General features: G+C 43.9%; 1 protein-coding gene across 3 annotated transcripts in view; it reads left to right on the top strand.

Moving 5' to 3' along the window:
• nrk (Nik related kinase) overlaps positions 1 to 18435 on the top strand; it is a 266045-nt gene extending 247610 nt beyond the window's left edge. For all 3 annotated transcript variants that reach the window (XM_033030272.1, XM_033030271.1, XM_033030269.1), the window contains 3 exons: positions 5883 to 6042; positions 14349 to 14488; positions 17308 to 18435. In XM_033030272.1, the coding sequence (XP_032886163.1) occupies positions 5883 to 6042; positions 14349 to 14488; positions 17308 to 17391 (384 nt within the window). In that variant the 3' untranslated portion in view covers positions 17392 to 18435. The remainder of the gene's footprint in view (positions 1 to 5882; positions 6043 to 14348; positions 14489 to 17307) is intronic.
• The last annotated feature ends 2163 nt before the right edge of the window (positions 18436 to 20598 follow it).

Below are 20598 nucleotides of genomic sequence, written 5' to 3'. Positions count from 1 at the left end.
AGGACCACCCACGTGGTGACAGGGAGATTGTGCAAACTCCACATAGTCAGCACCCGGGGTCAGGACACCATAACACAAGATTCTCGATCTCTTTCCTATACCTCATCTCATCATTGTTGTAGATCCGGCCAATGACGGTGGTATGATCAGAGAACTTAAAGATCGAGTCAGTGTTGTACTTGGCGACACAGTCATGGGTCTACAGGGAGTAGAGCATGGGACTGAGCACACAGCCCTGAGGGACAACAGTGTTGAAGGTTGATGTGAAGGAAATGACAATTGTATGAATAACAACACTGCACTTGTTACAAATTCTAATATTCTGTTCATACTTAACAATGTCTACGAAATTTATCGGTTTGGCCATTCAATCCCTGTTCACTGTGGGAGGTGAAAATTTGACATACCCTTGAAGCTGTATAATTAAATTTCGAGTCTTGTTTTTAACACATCAGTGCTCTGTTGAAGAACTACATGTATTAACCAAGGCTGCGTTAATTGTGTGCCTGTATGTACAAAGTGTACATGTATACATCCTGCTCACATTGTGATTATCAATATTTTTCTTTACTTTTCAATTCTGCACAAGTTCATAAAAAACTAGAAAGACATGAACAGCCATTCAGACCCTCAAGCCATTCTTGTCCTTTAAATGGATGTTGGCTAACCTGTATTTTAACTCTATCTGTTGAACCCTGACAAACCATCAATAATCTTGCATAACACAAAGTGCTGAAAGAATGCAATGCATACAATGCTGTCTAATCCCTCCCATCAGACAATATCTTGGGAGGGATTAGACAGCCGGCATTTGGAGTCGAGATCCTTCTCTGTAGTCTGAAGAAGAGTCCCAACATAAAATGTCAGTCAGAAGAAGGGGCCCGACCCGAGTTGTTACAGTCTGAATGGTCCTGACCAGAAACCTCACTTATCCGTTCCCTCCACAGATGCAGCCTGACCCATTGAGTTCCTCCCACACTTTTTGTTCTACGCTAAGATTCCAGCAATTTGCAGTTCCTTCCATCTCTGATAATTCTGTACAATCTAGTTGATTAATTCTTCAAATGGTAACAGGTTCAGCTAATTAATTTTAACTTTTTCAGGGCGATAGGTTTCTGACCTCAACCACTTATTCTCTGCAAGGATATGCCTCTTGTCTTCATTGCAGGATATATATCTACCTGTGGTCCAAAATAGTCTTGCAGCGCAAAACTCTTTCTGATCACTGGGAACTGAGCCTCAGTCTATGATGGAACACCAAGATCCCCTCTGGAAATCCCTCACTACACAAGGTCTGGCAGGATGCCTTGCCAATAATATTTGTTGAATAAATCAACTGCAAAGCAACAAACTTCACAAAAGTTCACATTAAACTGTCTTCAACTACATGAGTTTTCTCTGCCTGCTGTTCTACTGACCCTTTTAAGAAAAAAAACATTAACCCTTTCTGTCGGAAGGAACTGCAGATGCTGCTTTACACCGAAGATAGACACAAAAAGCTGGAGTAACTCAGCGGGTCAGGTAGTATCTCTGGACAAAAGGAAGAGGTGATGTTTCGGGTCTGAAGAAGGGTCTCGACCCGAAACGTCACTTTTTCCTTTATTCCAGAGATGTTGCCTGATCCGTTGAGTTACTCCAGCTTTTTGTGCCTATCTTCCCATTAACCCTTTGCTATGTTTCAGTCTGTTAACATCTCTATTGTTCAGGTTCAGGTTTAGTTTATTATTGTCCTGGGATGTACCGGGATACAGTGAAAAGCTTTGTTTTGCATGCAATCCAATCAGATCAGATAATACTACACATAAATGCAATTAAATCACACTCCAATACAATAGTTTGAGCAATGGGGAAGATACAGAGTGCAGAATATAGCTCTCAGCATTGTAGCGCACCAGTTCCATGGACAAAGTCCAATGTGCTCAATGGGGTTGAGGTGCAAAGGACAGTACCCTAGCTTATGGACGGACCATACAGAAGCCTGATAAGAGGGGAAGAAGCTGTCCCTGAGTCTGGTGGAGTGCACTTTCAAGCTTCTGTATCTTCAGATTCAGATTCAACTTTAATTGTCATTGTCAGTGTACAGTACAGAGACAACAAAATGCAGTTAGCATCTCCCTGGAAGAGCGACATAGAATATGATTTCAATAAATAAATCTATTTACATGCATACAGTCATAGTGTTTTTCCTGTGGGAGGAGTGTCCGGGGGGGGGGGGGGTGATTGGCAGTCACCGAGGTACAGTGTTGAGTAGTGTGACAGCCGCAGGGAAGAAGCTGTTCCTGGACCTGCTGGTCCGGCAACGGAGAGACCTGTATCTTGTGCCAGACGGGAGCAGGGAGGAGAAGGAATTACCAGAATGTGACGTCATTAATAATGTTGCCTACTTTTCCAAAGCAGTATGAAGTTTCGATGGAGTCAATGGTGGGGAGTCTGGTCTGTGTGATGGACTGCACTACAGACTCTCTTGGGCAGAGCTGTTCAGAAACCGAGCTGTGATGTAGCCCAACAGTATACTTTTTGTCAGATGGCATTAAAATGAGGGCCCAGGCAACCTCTGAAACAAACATAACTGTTCCCCCTGGCAATAGACTTACGTGATGGGACTCTGTCCCTGAGTCCTTGAAACAGGTCATCTGGTCATTGCCACAGAGCTCAGGCACAGAGACCATCACACGTCCCACGTCCCACATCACTATAGTGACTTGATTTCATTATTACATGAATGTTTACAACATCTTCCTTGCATCAAATAAATTTGGCATGTTCATAAATTGTAGGAGCAGAATTGGGCCATTTGGCCCATCAAGTCTAGTCCACCATGCAATCATGGCGGATCTATCGTTCCCTCTCAACCCCATTCTCCTGCCTTCTCCCCATAACCCCTGACACCAGTGCTAATCAAATATCTATCAATCTCCGCCTTAAAAATAGCTGATCAAAACTTTAAAGGATCCATTGTATTTGGGGAAAGAAAATTTGAGATTATCTTTTAGTTTAGTTTAGTTTTGTTTAGTTTAGACATACAGCATGGAAACAGGCTCTTCGGACCACCGAGTCTGCATCGACTGTACACTAGCCTGTAGAGTCATAGAGTGATACAGTGTGGAAACAGGCCCTTCGGCCCAACTCGCTCACACCGGCCAACAATATCCCAGCTACCCAAGACCCACTTGCCCGCGCTTGGTCCATAACCCTCCAAACCTGTCCTATCTATGTACCTGTCCAACTGTTTCTTAAACGATGGGATAGTCCCAGCCTCAACTACCTCCTCTGGCAGCTTACTCACAAGGGACAATTTTACAATTTTACCAAAACCAATTAACCTACAAACCTGTACATCTTTGGAATGTGGAAGGAAACTGGAGCATCTGGAGAAAACCCAAACAGGTCACAGGGAGAACGTACAAACTCCATACAGATAGATAGCACCTGTAGTCAGGATAGAACCCAGGTCTCTGGCGCTGTACGGCAGCAACTCTACTGCTGAGCCTCTGTGCTGCCGTTTTCCTTTGTCAAAGTACATCTTGATTTTACACTGAACGATCGGGCTGTAATGTTGGGAATATATCCCACTCGGGGATTATGTTGAGTTAATCGACTATTAATTCAGAGAGTTCGAGTGGTATTCTAGAGACTTGAACTGTTGATCCAAAGACCTGGACTAATAATCAAGTGACACAAGGAACTACAGATGCTGGAATCTTGCGTAGAACACAAAATGCTGGGGCGACGTTTTGGGTCGGTACCTTCCTTCAGACTTCTTCAGTCTGAAGAAGGATCCTGACCCAAATTATTGCCTGTCCGTGTCCTTAATGATGCTATAAAAATGACACTGGCATAACTCAGCGGGTCAGGCAGCATCTCCAGAGACCGAGGATGGATAATGATGCAGGTACATTAACTAGCAGTGAACTGCAGCAATTCTTGAAAATTAAAGCCTGTTGGATTGAAATATTAATACAGTAAACTCATTATTATGGACCTCCTTATAATGGAATTCTGATTCTTGGATTCCATGCCCAGTTCCAGACCGAGAGTCTGAAGGATCCCGACATGAAATGCCGCCTATCCAGAGATGCTGCATGACCCGTTGAGTACTTTAGACTTTAGAAATACAGCGTGGAAACAGGCTGTATTTTGGCCCAACGAGTCCGCGCAGACCAGTGATCACCCCATGCACTAGCACTAAGGACAATTTACAATTTTACCGAAGCCAAGTAACCAGCAGACCTGTACGCCTTTGGAGAGAAACAGGATCACTCGGTGAAAACACACGCGGTCACTGTGAGAATGTACAAACTCTGTACAGACAGCACCCGTAGTCAGGATTGAACCAGGGTCTCTGGCGCTGCAAAGGGCTTGTCCTACTTGCCAATTTTTACGAGGACTGCCGGCATGATTGACTGACGTATCAGGTCACCGAAAAATTTGCGACGTGATGATGTATGACCCGCGGTGTTTTTTCAAGTGTTGCAACATTTTTTTGTCGCCGCTGGATTTTGAAATGTTCAAAATCTTTTGGCGACACTGATACGACGCCGGCAGTCGCCAAAAAAATCGCCAAGTGGGACAGGCCCTTTAGGCAACAACTTTACCACTGTGCCGCCTTTGTTGTCAAACTAGAAAGAAAAATTATGACTTTTCAGGCAGCACTGAGAAATATATATTTTTTGTTTCATCATTATTTCTAATTGTGTAGCCTATATTGCAGTGAAATCATGTCATGGGTTTGGGGAGAGAAAGCGATTGAAGTTCATTGTCTCGATGGAGTTGGTCTCCCGCAATTTGTGCCTCAGTTTCTCCAGCATTTTGTGTCCTTTTCTGTATTAACCAGTATCTGCAGTTGTTTGTTTCTGCTACATGCAATGATTGTCCCTTATAGACTCAAAATGCTGGAGTAACTCAGCGGGTGAGGCAGCATCCCTGGAGAGAAGAAATGGGCGACGTTTCGGGTCCCGACCCTTCTTCAGACTGAAGGTTCTCGACCCGAATCGTCGCCCATTCCTTCTCTCCAGAGATGCTGCCTCACCCGCTGAGTTACTCCAGCATTTTGTGTCTACCTTCGATTTAACCCAGCATCTGTAGTTCTTTCTTACATATGATAGTCCCTTACTCAGATATAGCAGACAATCGGCAACACGACACCATCCCCCCCCCAACTCCCAATGATCCGTTATAGCAAGGGTTGACTGTAATGCCTCGTGCAGTACAGGAGGAAGCATGTAGTGGAGGAACGAAAGGGTTAACATCCCTCGAGTGCAGCAGCACATTCTGCTCAGCACAGAAGCCTGAGGCGGACTAATTTGGTTGATCTGCCCTTGTTATTTCCACGCTCCCGGCTTTCATGGGTTCCAAAAATAAAGCACCCCCCTCCGGTGCCTCGACGCTACGCGGCATGCTGCTGGCGTGGGCATCCCCAAGTGACAGGCTAGCTTGCCTTGGACATCACCTGATGGCGAGGAAGCCTTTATTAAGCCGGCTTGCCGTCAACCATCACTGTGTTGTTAGCAAGCTGGGCGATTGAAATTCACTCACTGCCTTTGCTCTCATCACACAAACCTCATGAGAATAATAAGGCAGCGGATGAAAATTGCCCTCCGACTATGGATGCCTGTCCTGATGCTGAGGATAGTGGCTGCTGAAAAATGGGATTCCTGTGTTCACGTAGAAACACACAGCCTGGCAAGTGGAGTGAAAAAAGCAATGTGATCTCTCTCCCTCACTGTTTCCTGCAAATAAGTCTTTGTAAAAACCCTAAGTAATGAATATTGTTGCTATCAATCTTGTGCTTAAACTGTGTGTGCTCGCTGTGTGTTTGCCACTGCTGTGGAGTTAATTTGCTGGCCAAGTAGTAACATTTCTCCCGTGAACCTCTGATTCAGATTCAAGGCAGCATTCAGCCACACGCAATAATCATCCTTCCGAACACTAACGGGATGGAGCTGCTGGTTTGCTACGAAGATGAAGGGGTTTACATCGATACCTACGGACGGATCATAAAGGAGACAGTCATGCAGTGGGGAGAGATGCCGTCTTCGATCGGTAAGTCTGCTTGCTTTCATTACCACTGCTCGACTTAAGGTTACCATCTCGGGCTATCATCTGCCCTATTTCTGCCGTGCAAAACCTTTCCTGTTCTGTAACTACAGAACAAAACTTGTCTCTCTCCATCTTTCCAACCAAAATTTAGCTACAACAGTATGTTGTTTTTTTTTGACCCACTGGGTTCTGAGTATTATTTTTTTATTACACGGATGTGGTCTGGCCTGCTGAATGATTCAAGTACGTTGGCCATCAAGCCTGAGCACACGAGTTCCATATTATCCCACTTTCACATCCACTCCTTTGGCACTGCGAGCAGTTCCCTTATATTTTCTCATGTGATCCCTTCAAATGCATTTATATTTCATCTGTCAAAATCTCAAGGCAGACACAAGGAACTGCAGATGCTTGTTTACAAAAAAGACACAAAGTGCTGGAGTAATTCAAAGGTTCGGGCAGCATCTCTGGTGAACGTGGATAGGTGACGTTTCAGGTTGAGACCCTTCCTCATAACTTGAAGACATCCCACATTGTTTTAGGATGTCATTAAAATGGAAAGGGTGCATAAAATCTTTACAAGAATATGACCAGGTCTGAAGTGTTTGAATTATAAGAAGAGGCTGGATAGGCTAGGGCTTTCTTCCCTGAAGCACAGGAGGCTGAGGGGTGATCTTGCAGCAGTTTACAAAATCATGAGGAGCATAGGTAAATTAAATAGCCACATTTTGCTTCCCGGGTTTTGGGAGTATAAAGCTAGAGGGTATAGATTTAAGCTGAGAGGGGAAAGGTTTAAAAGGAGGGTTAACGGAGAGTGATGTGTTTCTGGAGCGAGTTGCCAGTGTAAATGGTAGAGGTGGATACAGTTACGATGTTTAAAAGATGCTTGGACAGGCACATTGATAGGAAACGTCCAGAGGAATGTTGGCAACGCACAATCAAGTGACACTACCCTGGTTCAGCAAATTGGTCAGCATAGACAAGTTGGGCTGAAGGGCCTGTATCCATGCAAACAGCTCTGCCAAATAAGTACATCTTAAAGGACGGACCAGTGGCTTAGCAGTAGAGTTGCTGCCTCACAGCATCAGTGACCCGGGTTCGATCCTGATTATGGGTGCTGTCTGTACGGATTTTGTATGTTCTTCCTGTGACCACGTGGGTTTCCTCTGGGCGCTCCGGTTTACTCCCACACTCCAAAGATGTGCGGATTTGTAGGTTAATTGGCTTCGGTAAAATTGTAAATTGTCCCTAGTGTGTAGGATAGTGTTAGTGTATGAGATGATTGCTGGTCAGAGCAGACTCGATGGGCCGAAGGACCTGTTTCCACGCAGTATCTCTAATGTCTAAAGAAGTTTAATGTGGGAATTCCAGAGCCCAACATCTTTTAGCATGGCTGGCCCATATAGAAATATCCTAGGATAGAAAATATAGGTGGATCCTTTAGCTTTAACTCTCTCCTCACAATGTCACCCGCAGTTGGCTGACCGACAATCATCATTGGGTTAGCACAGAGGCGCAGCTGGTAGAGCCACTGCCTCACAGAAGCAGAGATCCAGGTTCGATTCTGAGGTCCGATGCTGTCGGTGTGGAGTTTGCACCCTCTGCCAGTCACTGCATGGGTTTCTTCCTGGTGGCCCCGGTTTTCTCCTTCATTCCAAAGACGTGAGGGCTGGTAGATCATTTGGCCGATGTGAATTGCCCCTAGTGTGAGTAGGTGAGTGGTGGAATCAGTGGTATGTAGATGGACTCAGTAGACAGAAGGACCTGCTTTGTGCTATATACATGTGCAATATTATGTATCTTCTCATCCTTCCCTTCAGGGGACCCTAAACACAGCAGAATATCTCAGCTTCCCCTTTCTACTTAAAATTGTAAGGTTCAAAAAGGAAACTCTTTCATCCTGACTCTGTGAAATAGCAATCCATTTAGTTCCACTTCCCAAAATCCTTTCCCATACCAGATCAGGTCATTGAGGCAAGTACTACAGAAGAATTTGGACAAGTACATGCATAGGCAAGGTTAGAGGGATATGGGCCAAACGGGACTAGCTTCGATGGGACATCTTGATCGGCATGGACAAACTGAGCCAAAGGGGCTGTTTCCATGCTGTATGACTCTGATTCTAAATAGGAATACCACAGTTTCATGGTGAAACAAGATAGAATCATCAGCAGGGCGCAAATCAGGAGTCCATGACATAAAACCCCAGCAATATTTTATGTATACAAATTGCCAGAATAACTCAGTGGGTCAGGCAACACCTCTGGGGAACATGGATAGGTGATGTTTTGGCTCAGACTGGAGTCTTCCTAAATCTGAAGAATGGTCTCAACCCAAAACGTTACATATCCATGATCTCTGGAGATGCTGGCTGACCTGCTGAGTTACTCCAGCATTTTGTGTCTTTTTTTTGGAAACCGGCATCTGCCGTTCCTTATTTCTTCAATTTTTATTAACCATTTTTCAAGTGTTTATCACATTCCCCATTTAAAAGTTGCTGCTCCTTTCTGCTCTCATTTCAGGCAGTGTAATCTGGGTCATAACGAGTTGCAATGTGACTCATTGCTGTTTATATGGGCAATAACAATTGGCATGGCAACAAATGCTGTAGATGCAGGTAATCTGTGTGGGCAATGGTACGCTGGTAAACCTCTGATGCAAAACTAGGGCTTGGAATGATTGCTTCTTCAGTTTCTTCACTTTAAACCTTACCTTAAACCTGGATAGAATGGATGTGAAGAGGATGTTTCCACTCGTGGGAGAGTCTAGGACCAGAGGCCATAGCATCAGAATAAAAGGATGTACATTTAAAAAGGAGATGAGGAATTTCTTTGGTCAGAGGGTGGTGAATCTGTGGAATTCAACGCCACAGACGGCTGTGGAGGTCAAGTCATTTTTTAAGTTGGAGATTGACAGATTCTTGATTAGTAAGGATGTCAATGGTTACGGGGAGAAGGCAGGAGAATGGGGTTGAGAAGGAAAAAATAGATCATCCATGATTGCATGGCGGTGTAGACTTGATGGGCCGAATGGCCTAATTCTGCTCCTATACATTGTGAATATATAAATCTTCGGTTACTCCTCTCTAAATTCTCAGTAACTCTACACTCAGAGATTTGTAATAGATTACGAATTATTTTTTATAAATTTATAAAAATCATTCCTGTTATAATTTTGTAATAGAAATCAAACTTAAGCTGTATGGTACTGGATAATTGCCATAGAGTCGTACAGCATGGAAACAGACCATTCAGCCCATCTTGCCCATGCTGACCAAGATGCCTCATCTATGCTCTTCCCACCTGCCCTTATCCCAATTACCCTTTCCTCTCCATGTAACTGTCCAAGCGTCTTTTAAATGTAGTAAAAGCCCTGTCTCACGGTACGAGTTCATTCCAAGAGCTCTCCCGAGTTTGCCCTGAATCAAACTCGGAGATTTACGATAATGGCCACTCGTCGGTATTCGGGGCTCTCTTGGACATTTTTCAACATGTTGAAAAATCTTCATGAGTCTTCCCGTGTTTACCTGCCGTTAGCGAGTCTTCCCGAGTACCTGCCGTTAGCGTTACGAGCCGCGAAGAGACGTCCCCGAGCTCCGACGTACCCGCTACGTTCATTCTCCGTGCTTACCACGAGTTTGATTTTTTTTTAACTCGGGAGAGCTCTTGGAATGAACTCGTACCGTGGAACAGGGCTATTATAATACCTGCCTCCTCAACTACCTCCTCGGGCAGTTTGTTCTATATACCCACTACCATCTGTGTGAAAGTGGAAAATTGTAGATGTTATGTTTAGTTTAGAGTTATAGCACTAAACTTTATTCACGTTATTCCCATTTATCATGTATGTGTACATTGTGGATGGCTCGATTGTAATCATGCATTGTCTTTCCAGTGACTGGTTAGCATGCAACAAAAGCTTCTCACTGTACCTCAGTAAACATGACAATAAATTGAACTAAACTAAACTAGATTATCCTGCTCGGGACTGTCTAATTCAGCTCTACCCCATTGAGGACATTGGACTTTGTTTTGGGAACCGATGCACTACAAAGCGTAACAATGTTGAGTACTGAGAAATGTGGGACAAAGGACAATGGGGACCCAGCCTGGGGGAACTATTGAAGGGGGGGGGACAAAAGGGGGAGCTTTGTAACTTTGTCAGCGCCATAGGAGGCTGCTATTTGTGTACATAGTGGATGTAAGCAAAGAATTTCACTGTGCCTAGTCACATGTGACAATAAAGTATTCCTAACTATATTCTGTCCACTGTATCTTCCCCTTTGCTCTATCTATTGGACTTGAGTTTGAACTGATTGTATTTATGTGTGGTGTACCTGATCTGTTTGGACAGCATGCAAAACTAAACTTTTCACTGTACCTCGGTACACATGACAATAATAAGCCTAAAGGTAAACATTGCCCTACTGCAATCCAAGACAGCAATAAATTGCAGAGAGTTGTGGACACAGCCCAGAGCATCACGCAAACCAACCTCCCTTCCATTGACTCCATCTATACTTCATGCTGCCTCGACAAGGCCACCAGCATAATCAAGGACAAGTCTCCACTTGGCCACTCCCTCTTCTCCCCTCTCCCATCAGGCAAGACGCACACGAGTGTGGAAACGCACGGATTCAGGGGAAGTTTCTTCCCGGCTGTTATCAGGCAACTGAACCGTCCTATCAACAAATAGAGAGCAGTATTGAATTCCCATCTACCTCATTGGAGACCTTCAGACTATCTTTAATTGATCTTTACTAGATTTTATCTTGCACTAAACGTTATTCCCTTTATCCTGTGTCTGTACAATGTGGACGGCTTGATTGTAATCGCATATATTATTGACTAGATAGCACCAAACAACAAAGCTTTTCACTATACCTCGGTGACACATGACAAACTAAACTAAACTACTGGCCTGCCCAGGGAGAAACAATCTTAAATCCCAATCGTTCTAAGTTTCCAACAACATGTGCTGGTCAAGACAATGTGAGCTTATGACCTGGACATTGATGCGATATTGTGGCATCGTTCAGTGGTGCTTTATTTGTCACTTGTGCAACTGCACAGTGAAATTCCTTTTGCATCTATTACACATGCAGGCGCCGCCATTTTTCACACCATCATTCAAAGTCTGGTTGGCCGGCATAAACCTATGTTCTCGATTCCCCTACTCTGAGCAAGAGACTCTGTGCGTCTACCCGATCTATTCCTCTCATGTTCCTGTAACCCGCAGTCCCTGCTCTCTTCTCGCCCGCCCATCTTTGTGACCCAGGGGGCAAGCCTCCCGCATCTGACCTTGAAGGCGCTGGAGGCAATACTCCGGTTCACCCTCCTGCCGGCCCTTGATCCTCACGCCCGAGGAATTAAATCACCCATTTTGCATCAGATTGGAAATTGGGCCATTGGTGCAAGCACGATTCATGACTCAAAGTGCCTGCTCAAGTGTGTAGAGTGCAACCTGACCTGGAAATGTTTGCAATGGGATTCCTCTTGGGAAGTAACTGGCCAATGTATAACTACCACTGAAAAGGCGACACAATGCATGTGGATTTTTAGGTCAGAATTTTTAAATAGGTTACTAATCAACTTTGATATTCCCGTCATAATAATATTCCACAGTGAGCCGCACTACTTACAGACTTTCTGTACTATTTTAACTCCAACTCTCCAAAGTGTGGCCCTCACTAGCCCTCTGTCCCCTCGCACACCAATTACCAAGTGCTTGTCACAAATTCTGTCATTGCTTTCTGTCTGAAGAAGGATCATCCATTCTTTCTCTCCGGAGATGTTGCCTGTCGTGCTGAGTTACTCCAGCATTTTGTGGCGATCTTTGGTGTAAACCTGCATCGGCACTTCCTTCCCACACACTGCTTGCTATCCTCTGTATTTTCTGCCTGAAGTGAGAGGGGAGGAGAAGGAATGACTGGGGTGAGAAAGGACCTTGATTATGTAGGGTTGAGGTTAAGCTTGGGCAGCTACCGTTTGTAGATTAAAGACCCAGAACCCTGGCTGCTGGTCCAGTAACTCAATCACTGTACTTCCCCTCAGCACTGACCTTCTTCAGTTCAATCTCACTCCATACTTCAGCTCCCAGCAAATGAATCAATTTTGCTAAGGCTTTAAAATGATTGATGGCCTAAAGACCATAAGACATGAGAGCAGATTTAGGCCAATTGCCGGTTCAAATCTACTCGATCATTCAATCACGGCTGATCTATTTTCCCCCCTCTCAACCCCATTGTCCTGCCTTCTCCCCGTAACCTTTGCAACCCTTACTAATCAAGAATCTATCAATCTCCACTTAAAAAATACCCAATAACTTTGCCTCCACGCCCATCTATGGCAATGAATTCCACAGGTTCAACACCCTCTGACTAAGGAAATTCCTCCTCATCTCCATTCTAAAGGTACGTCCTTTTATTCTGAGGCTGTGCCCTCTGGTTCTAGACTCTCCCATTACTGAGAGCATCATTTCCAAGTCCATTCTATCCAAGCCTTTCACTATTCAGTAGGTTTCAATGAGATCCCCTCTCATCCTCCTAAACTCCAATGAGTACAGGCCCAGAGCATTCAAATGCTCCTCATACGTTAACCCAATCATCCCCGGGATCATTCTCATAAACCTCCTCTGGAATCTCTCCAACGCCACACATCCTTCCTCAGATATGGCGCCCAGTACTGCTCACCGTCATGAGAAGATAGGAGTTGGGACTTCTTATAGCTTATCATGTTGATCACAGTCTGGAAAATATTTCTTAATGCTGACCTCAGCCTGGAATTTAAAAAAAAACACATGAACTTTAAAATGATCACAGATTTAGGTTAAGAAAGTATTGCAAGCTTTGTCCCTTTTCCAGTAATTGAAAGCTATTGGATATTGAAAGGCCTAGATAGAGTGGACATGGATAGGGTGGATGTTTCCAGTAATGGGAGAGTCCAGAACCAGAGGTACCTTCAGAATGGAGATGAGGAGGAATTTCTTTAGCCAGAGGGTGGTGAATCTGTGGAATGCATTGCCTCAGACGGCGTGGAGGCCAAGACATTGGGTATTTTCAAGCTTCACTGTTGTACGCTGATATCCACTATTTGCCTTTATCAGTTGTTCACTGATTTTGGTACACAATGCCAATATTTGGAGTTTTGTTCCCCAAATAAGCATCAGAATTTGTCATATTACAATAGAGTAGCTGTTTTAAAGTGCTTATATTTCCTTCCCCAGCCTTCCCAGAGATAGAGGAAACATGAAGGAAATCAGCTGCATTTGTCTGTGAACGAATATAGGGACTGACAGATCTGGGACACCAAGCAGAACACTAAAAATACATTTTGATGCTCTTCTTCTGCACTTAATTCTTTCCGACCTATATATTAGTCACTGATCTAAATGGACAAAATATCAGTCACATAAATATTAAAATGTGCAGTGAAGCCAACAGGTGTTGACTGCATTCTATTATGATTTGTTCGTCTGGTCGTTTATCATAGAGTCACACAGCGTGGAAACAGGCCCTTGGTCCAACTTGCCCACACCGACCCTCAGGTTCCTATTAAGTTGCTATGGTCAGGCAAACGCCTCAGTTGCCATGCTGTGAGAACGGAGAGGTTGAGAAGGAGTTTCTTCACGGAGGCCATTAGGACTGTAAACTCCTATCTCACCAGGGACTAACTTTTACTGTACCACTCTACTGCTTTTTTTTTTTTTAATTGCTGTTTTTTTCCCTTTTTCCTTCCACCCACAATATTTAATATGTAAAAGAATATGTGATTCTGTTTGTAGTTCTGTTTGTAGTTTGTTTGTTTGTTTGTCTGTTTGCACAAAGTCCGCGAGCATTGCCACTTTTCATTTCACTGCACATCTCGTATGTGTATGTGACGAATAAACTTGACTTGACTTGACATGTCCAATCTTCACTAGTCCAACCTGCCTGCATTTGGCCCATATCCCTCTAAACCTATCCTATCCATGTACCTGTCTCAATGTTTCCTAAACATTGCGATGGTACCTGCCTCAACTACATCCTCTGGCAGCTCATTCCACACACCCCTCTTTCTTTGGGGTGTGGGAGGAAACTAGAGCACATGGAGAAAACCCACACGGTCACAGGGACAATGTACGAACTTCGTGCAGACAGCGCCTGTGGTCAGGATCGAACACGGTGTCTCGCGCTGTAAGGCAGCAATTTACCGCTGTGCTGCCCCTTGTTTTCAAACTGGAAAGAAAAATGATTAACTTTCTGTCACAGCACTAAATATTGAATATTTTTTTACATTTTTGTTTTATATTTTTATTTCTTATTTTTGTAGCCTACATCCAGTCAAATCATGTCATGGGTTGGGGAGAGAAAGCGATTGAACTTCGCAATGTGGAGAATGGACGTCTCGATGGAGTGTTTATGCACAAGAGGGCACAGAAACTGAAGTTCCTTTGTGAGAGGAACGACAAGGTAAGGTACAAGGAATTAAATGCTGATGCACTTGGTCAATGAACTCTCTGGGGCAGAGGTTTCTGCTTCATTAGCTTAATCATCAATGCTTTGTTTAGGCAATATCCTGTATTGATTGTTTAGTTTAGGGGTACAGTGTAGAAACAGGCCCTTTGGCCCACCGCGTCTGCGCCGATCAGTGATCACCCCGTACACTAGTTCTATCTCACACCCTAGTGACAATTTACAGAAGCCAATTAACCTACAAACCTGCATGTCTTTGGAATGAGCGAGGAAACTGGAGCACTCGGAGAAAACCCACGCAGGCACAAGGAGAGGGTGCAAACTCCGTGCAGACAGCACCCGCAGTCAGGACCAAACCCAGGGCTCTGGCGCTGTAAGGCAGCAACTATATCGCTGCGCCACTCACACATGGCCATCACCTCCCTTTTAGAGACATTAAGTCATACAGCGTAGAAACAGTCCCGTCAGCCTAACTTGCCCATGCTGACCAAGATGCCAGCTACACACGTCCCAATTGATTCTTTTTGACATTAACCTACACTAATGATAATTTACAGTGGCCAATTAACCTACCGGCACATCGTTGTTGTGCGAAAAGAAACTGGAGCACCAAGAAGAAACTTACACAGAAAGGGGGCGGCACAGTGGCGCAGTGGCAGAGTTGCTGCCTTGCAACGTCAGGGATCTGGGTTTGATGTTGACTACGGGTGCTGTTTGTACGTTCTCCCTGTGACCGCGTGGTTTTTCTCTGGGTTTAGTTTGGTTTAGGTTAGAGATACAGTGCGGAACAGGCCCTTCGGCTCACCGAGTTCGCGCCGACCAGCGATCCCCGCACATTAACACTATACTACACTGGCGCGCTGGTTTCCTCCCACATTCCAAAGATGTGCAAAGACATATGTTAATTGGCTTTGGTAAAAAATTGTAATTTGTCCCCAGTGTGTAGGATAGTGCTAGTGTATGGGGTGATTGCTGGTCGGCGTGGACTCAGTGGGCCAAAGGCCCTGTTTCCATGCTGTATCTCTAATGTGTAAAATAAGGCATCAGGAACGTGCAAAGTCTTATCCATACAACACCTGAGGTCAGAATTTAACCTGTGTGACTGGAGCTGTGAGGCACCAGCATCAACTGTTGCATCACTATGCAAACCGAATATGAACAATAGAGAGCAGGGAAGGGCTAAAATGCCATTTGGCTATTGAGGCCCTTTTCCACCTATTGAATGTTCACTTTAATTATTTTCTCTATGCCTTTAAACATGATTGAAGACTCATATTTGTGTGAAGAAGGGTTCCAACCAAAGTCGCCACCATCCACTTTTCTACAGAGATGCTGCCAGACCCGCTGAGTTTACTCTAGCACTTTGTACCTATCATTGAATAATCCCATATTTAACTCTTTAGTTTAAGAATGGCACTATTCTCAATGTTGAGGTGAAGATTCTTGGGAAGGTGGGATTCCTTTCAAAGCAACATTATTGGAGTTAGATTTAACAAAAGTGTTCAATATTATCAAGTGTTCTGTTGGAATCTTTCGGGAGATACTTCCCCCTGGATCAGAAATCAGGGGATGTAGATTTAAATTCGCTGAAGAAAAATTTGTTTTTGACACACTGAATCACGATGCTTTAGTCATAGATTCATACAGTGTGGAAACGGACCCTTCCGTTCAACTTGCCCTCACCGACCAACATGCCCCGTCTACACTAGTCCCATTTGCCTGCCTTTTCCCCATATCGCTCTACACATGTCCTATCCATGTACCTGTCTAGATGTTTCTTAAACGTTGCGATAGTACCTGCTTTAACTACCTCCTCCAGCAGCCTGTTCCATACACTCACCACCCTTTGTGTAAAAAGACTATCCCTCAGGTTCCCTTTCAATCTTTTCCTCATCACCTTAAACTTATGTCCTCTGGTTCTCGATTCCCCTACACTGGGCAACAGACTTTGTGTGTTTACCAGATCTATTCCTCTCATGAATAGAAAGAATTCCTGAAAGAATGGTGGCAGGAGATTCAGGGTTAATGGTCAAAGTGAAATTAAATAGTTTCTTGCAAGTGAACAAGATAATTGTGGGGCTGTGGGGAAAGGAAGGGGGGAGTGAAATTAATCTCATGCCTTCGGAATGAGGGTTTAATTGGACTCCCCCTGTGCTGTGTGATTCTTTGGAGCATCATGAGGCAATCAAAGGCTTGAGATAAATGTCAGTATCGCTTTCAGTCTTGCAGAGACAGGGTGACAACTTCCATTGATGTAGACTAGATAACATGGTGAACCTACCCAGTGTATATATATCAGGTTGTATCCAGTAACAATGCAATGTTGTTAATCACCATGCTTTGGGACATGGTTGTGATGTTGGACAGGTCAATTAACGGTGCCCAAGAGGAATAAATAAGAATAGAGTCTTAAATAAGTCAGAGGGTGGCGAATCTGCGGAATTCATTGCCGCAGACGGCTATGGAGGCCAAGTCAATGGATATTTTTAAGACGGAGATTGACAGATTCTTGATTAGGAAAGGTTTCGGCAGTTATGGGGAGAAGACAGGAGAATGGGGTTGAGAGGGAAAGATAGATCAGCTATGATTAAATGGCGGAGTAGACTTGATTGGCCGAAAATGTTGTAATTCTGCTCCTAGAACTTATGAACTGATGAATATAAAATGTAATAGGGGCGAGTGGCTGGTTGAGCTGATGGTGACCTTAGGTCAATTAATGCTTCAACGCTTTAATGATGGCTATTTGCGATCTCATTTAAACATCGGCTGGCTTTCTTCCCGATCATTAATACTCTGCCCTTTTATTCCTCTTTTAGGTGTTCTTTGCCTCGGCTCCATCTGGTGGAAGCAGCCAGATTTATTTTATGACACTTGGCCAGAACTCACACTTGAACTGGTAGCCTCTATGAGACCTGAATGCACACCTTGTGTGTGTCGGATTGCACTGAAGTGATCATTTCTATGTACTCACACCACACTGGCTTTCAAGTAATTATTGCCGGCTACACCCATTACAACCAATGACACAACTTGGAATAAGAGGCTGTCGACGATGACGGAAACTAGCTTCTGTAATTCTGCTGATTTATATTTATAGATAGTATCCATGTAATTGGTAATGGTCAGGTGTGCTGTCGCAACCAATATATTATTGTGATGTTAACCGAGAGATAGCTCAGTGTATCAGCTGTGAGTGGATATACATGTGCACAAACCTTTTGCACAATCTCGTCTTTGCAGTTTACGCCCCCAACAAGTGATTCACCAGTTTACCCCAGTATTTTGTATATTCAGTATAAATGGGATTTGTGTTGTCTTGTCAGTGCCAATGTTAAGAGAATTAATGTACTGTATTTCATGTGAAAATAATTCTTCGGCAGTGCACCTTTTCAAAATGGCTTTCTGCCATTTCCAATAGTCAGAGAGATGGAAACAGACCCTTCAGCCCAACTAGTCCATGCCGACCAAGATGACCCATCTAAGACGGTTCCCGTTGGACACTATCCCTCTAAACCTTTCCCACGCAAAAAAGACCATTTCAATTCAATATTAATTCAAAGGAGTGATATTCTTTGCCTGAGTTTAGAAGATTTTTTGAGAAGGATGGTTAATTGATTATTCAGAGTTGATTGATAAATAGGTACACCTTGGAAACAAGCTATTCGGCCCAGAGAGCTGATTATTGATCACCTGTTCCTAGTAGTTCTCTATTATCCACTTCCTCATCCACTCCCTACAAACTGGGGGCAATTTGCAGAGACCAATTAGCTTACAGCCTCTAAAAAATTTAGCAGGAACAAAATAATTTTGAAGCGATATTCGAGTCTACTTTTACCAGAGCACTGGTTGGATTAGGGGGTATTAGCTACAAAGAGAGGTTGGACAAACGTGGATTGTTTTCTCTGGAACACCGGATATAAGTACATAAAATTATGAGAGGAATAGATAGTGTAGACAGTCAGAATCTTTTTTCTAGGATGAAAATGTCAGATTCTGGAGGGCATAGCTTTAAGGTGAGATGGGCAAAGTATAAAGGAGATATATGGGACATGTTATTTACACAGAGAGTGGTGGGTGCTGGAACACCCTGCCAGGTGTAGTGGTGGAGGCAGATAGGACAGAGGCATTTAAGAGGCTTTGGCACGTGGACACAGGCACTGGAGGGATCTGGATCACATGCAGGAAGAGAATATTAAAAAGACACTTGGGCAGGTACATGGATAGGAAAGGTTTAGAGGCATATGGGCCAAACACAGGCAAATGGGACTTGCTTACATGGGTATCTTGGCTAGCATGGAAGAGATGGGACGAAGGGTTTGTTTCCATGCTGTATGGCGATGAGTTTAATTTGGTATCGGGTTAGGCATGGATGCTGTGGGCTGAAGGGTCAGTTCCTGTGCTTTATGTTCTAGGAGCACTGCAAACATTTCTCTTTGAACAGCCAATATGTTTAATGTTTTAAACACCTCAGCCTGATTTTGCAGATCAAAGGTATAGGAAGGAACTGCAGATGCTGGTTTAAACCAAAGAAAGACCCAAAATGCTGGAGTAACTCAGCGGGACAGGCAGCATCTCTTCTTCAGATGTCAGCAGATCTTCAGTCTTTGGAAACATCACCGATTCCTTCTCTCCAGAGATGCCGCCTGTCCCACTGAGTTACTCCAGCAATTTGTGTCTAACTTTTCAGAACGAAGAGTAGACTTTAATATTTTCCAGTCGCAATTACAGCTAAACAATCCCACACAAGGGCACCAGGTTAACAATCTTCCCTGAACAGATCTTTGTGTTTAACCTTCCACTCTTCTGATGTTTTCCTCAAATTGGATTTCCGAATAAATTTTTCCACGCAAAGGATTAAAATAAGACTGGCTGATGAAGGCGTGGGCCCAGGCGTAATAAAACCATTTGAGGAGTGCAGCAAAGTTCATTGCAGAATCCCTTTATGTTAACAAGAAAGGTTTTCAATTCCAGCTGAAAGTATGTCTTCGGCTGTTTTTAGAACTTAGTACCGCACAGGAACGGGCTTTACAACCCATAATGTTTGTACCAAGTTAAACTGATCTCGTCTGCGTGTACATGATCCCTATCCCTCTATTCCCTGTGCTTTCATGTGCCTATCTCAACGCCTCTTAAGCACCACTATCATATCTGCTCCACCCCCAACCCTGGCAGTGTATTCCAGACCCCAACCACTCTCTGTGGGAACAAACTTGCCCTGCACATCTCCGTTAAACTTTCCCCCTCTCACTCTATGCAATCTGGTGTTGGACATTTCCATGCTGGGATAAAGGTCCATGATAATTTTACACGATAATTTCCTTTAATTTGGTTGTTGAAATTTACCAGAAATCTCCAAAAATATATCTTTTTCTAATGTTTCTCTTTGTAAAAGAAAATGAACAAGAAATGTGTATCAGACACAGGGCGACACAGTGGTGCAGCAGTAGAGTTGCTGCCAGAGACCCAGGGTTCGATTGTGCTGCCTGTACGGAGTTTGTACGTTCTCTCTGTGACTGCATGGGTTTTATCCTGGTGCACCGGTTTCCTCCCACATTTCAAAGACGTGCAGGTTTGTAGGTTAATTGGTTTCTGTAAATTATCCCTAGTGTTTTGGATTGAACTAGTGTACGGGTGATTGTTGGTCAGTGTGGACTCGGTGGGCCGAAGGGCCTGTTTCCATGCCGCATCTCTAAATTAAACTAAAGCCATTAGACACTGGTATTAAACAAGGGAGTTGCAGAAAATATATGCCAATTCATTAACATTTTGAAATAAGATTTAGGTTAAGGATTTAGGTTAAAATCGGTATATTTTTGTCTGCTATTTCCCTTGCTTCCCATCCCATCATAAACACTGCCACTGTTCAGTAGACATCTAACCTGATTAGCAAGTCGCAAGGGACTTGAAATGTTTTCTCCTCCACACTTGCCTACAAATCTAAAATCAGTTATTATGCATCCTTGGGGGAAAGAATTGAAAACTGGAAGAGTTGAAAAAAAGAGATGAAAATGAGCAAAGCAGCAGAGGGTAACACAAGAGAATGAGAAAATGTAGGAAGGAGTGGGCTGTGATAAACGAGAGAGAGAATGAGAAAGAAGGTGAGTAGA

Source organism: Amblyraja radiata, chromosome 12, assembly GCF_010909765.2.
Source record: "Amblyraja radiata isolate CabotCenter1 chromosome 12, sAmbRad1.1.pri, whole genome shotgun sequence".
Taxonomy (NCBI): domain Eukaryota; kingdom Metazoa; phylum Chordata; class Chondrichthyes; order Rajiformes; family Rajidae; genus Amblyraja; species Amblyraja radiata.
This window is presented reverse-complemented; position numbering and strand designations above follow the sequence as displayed.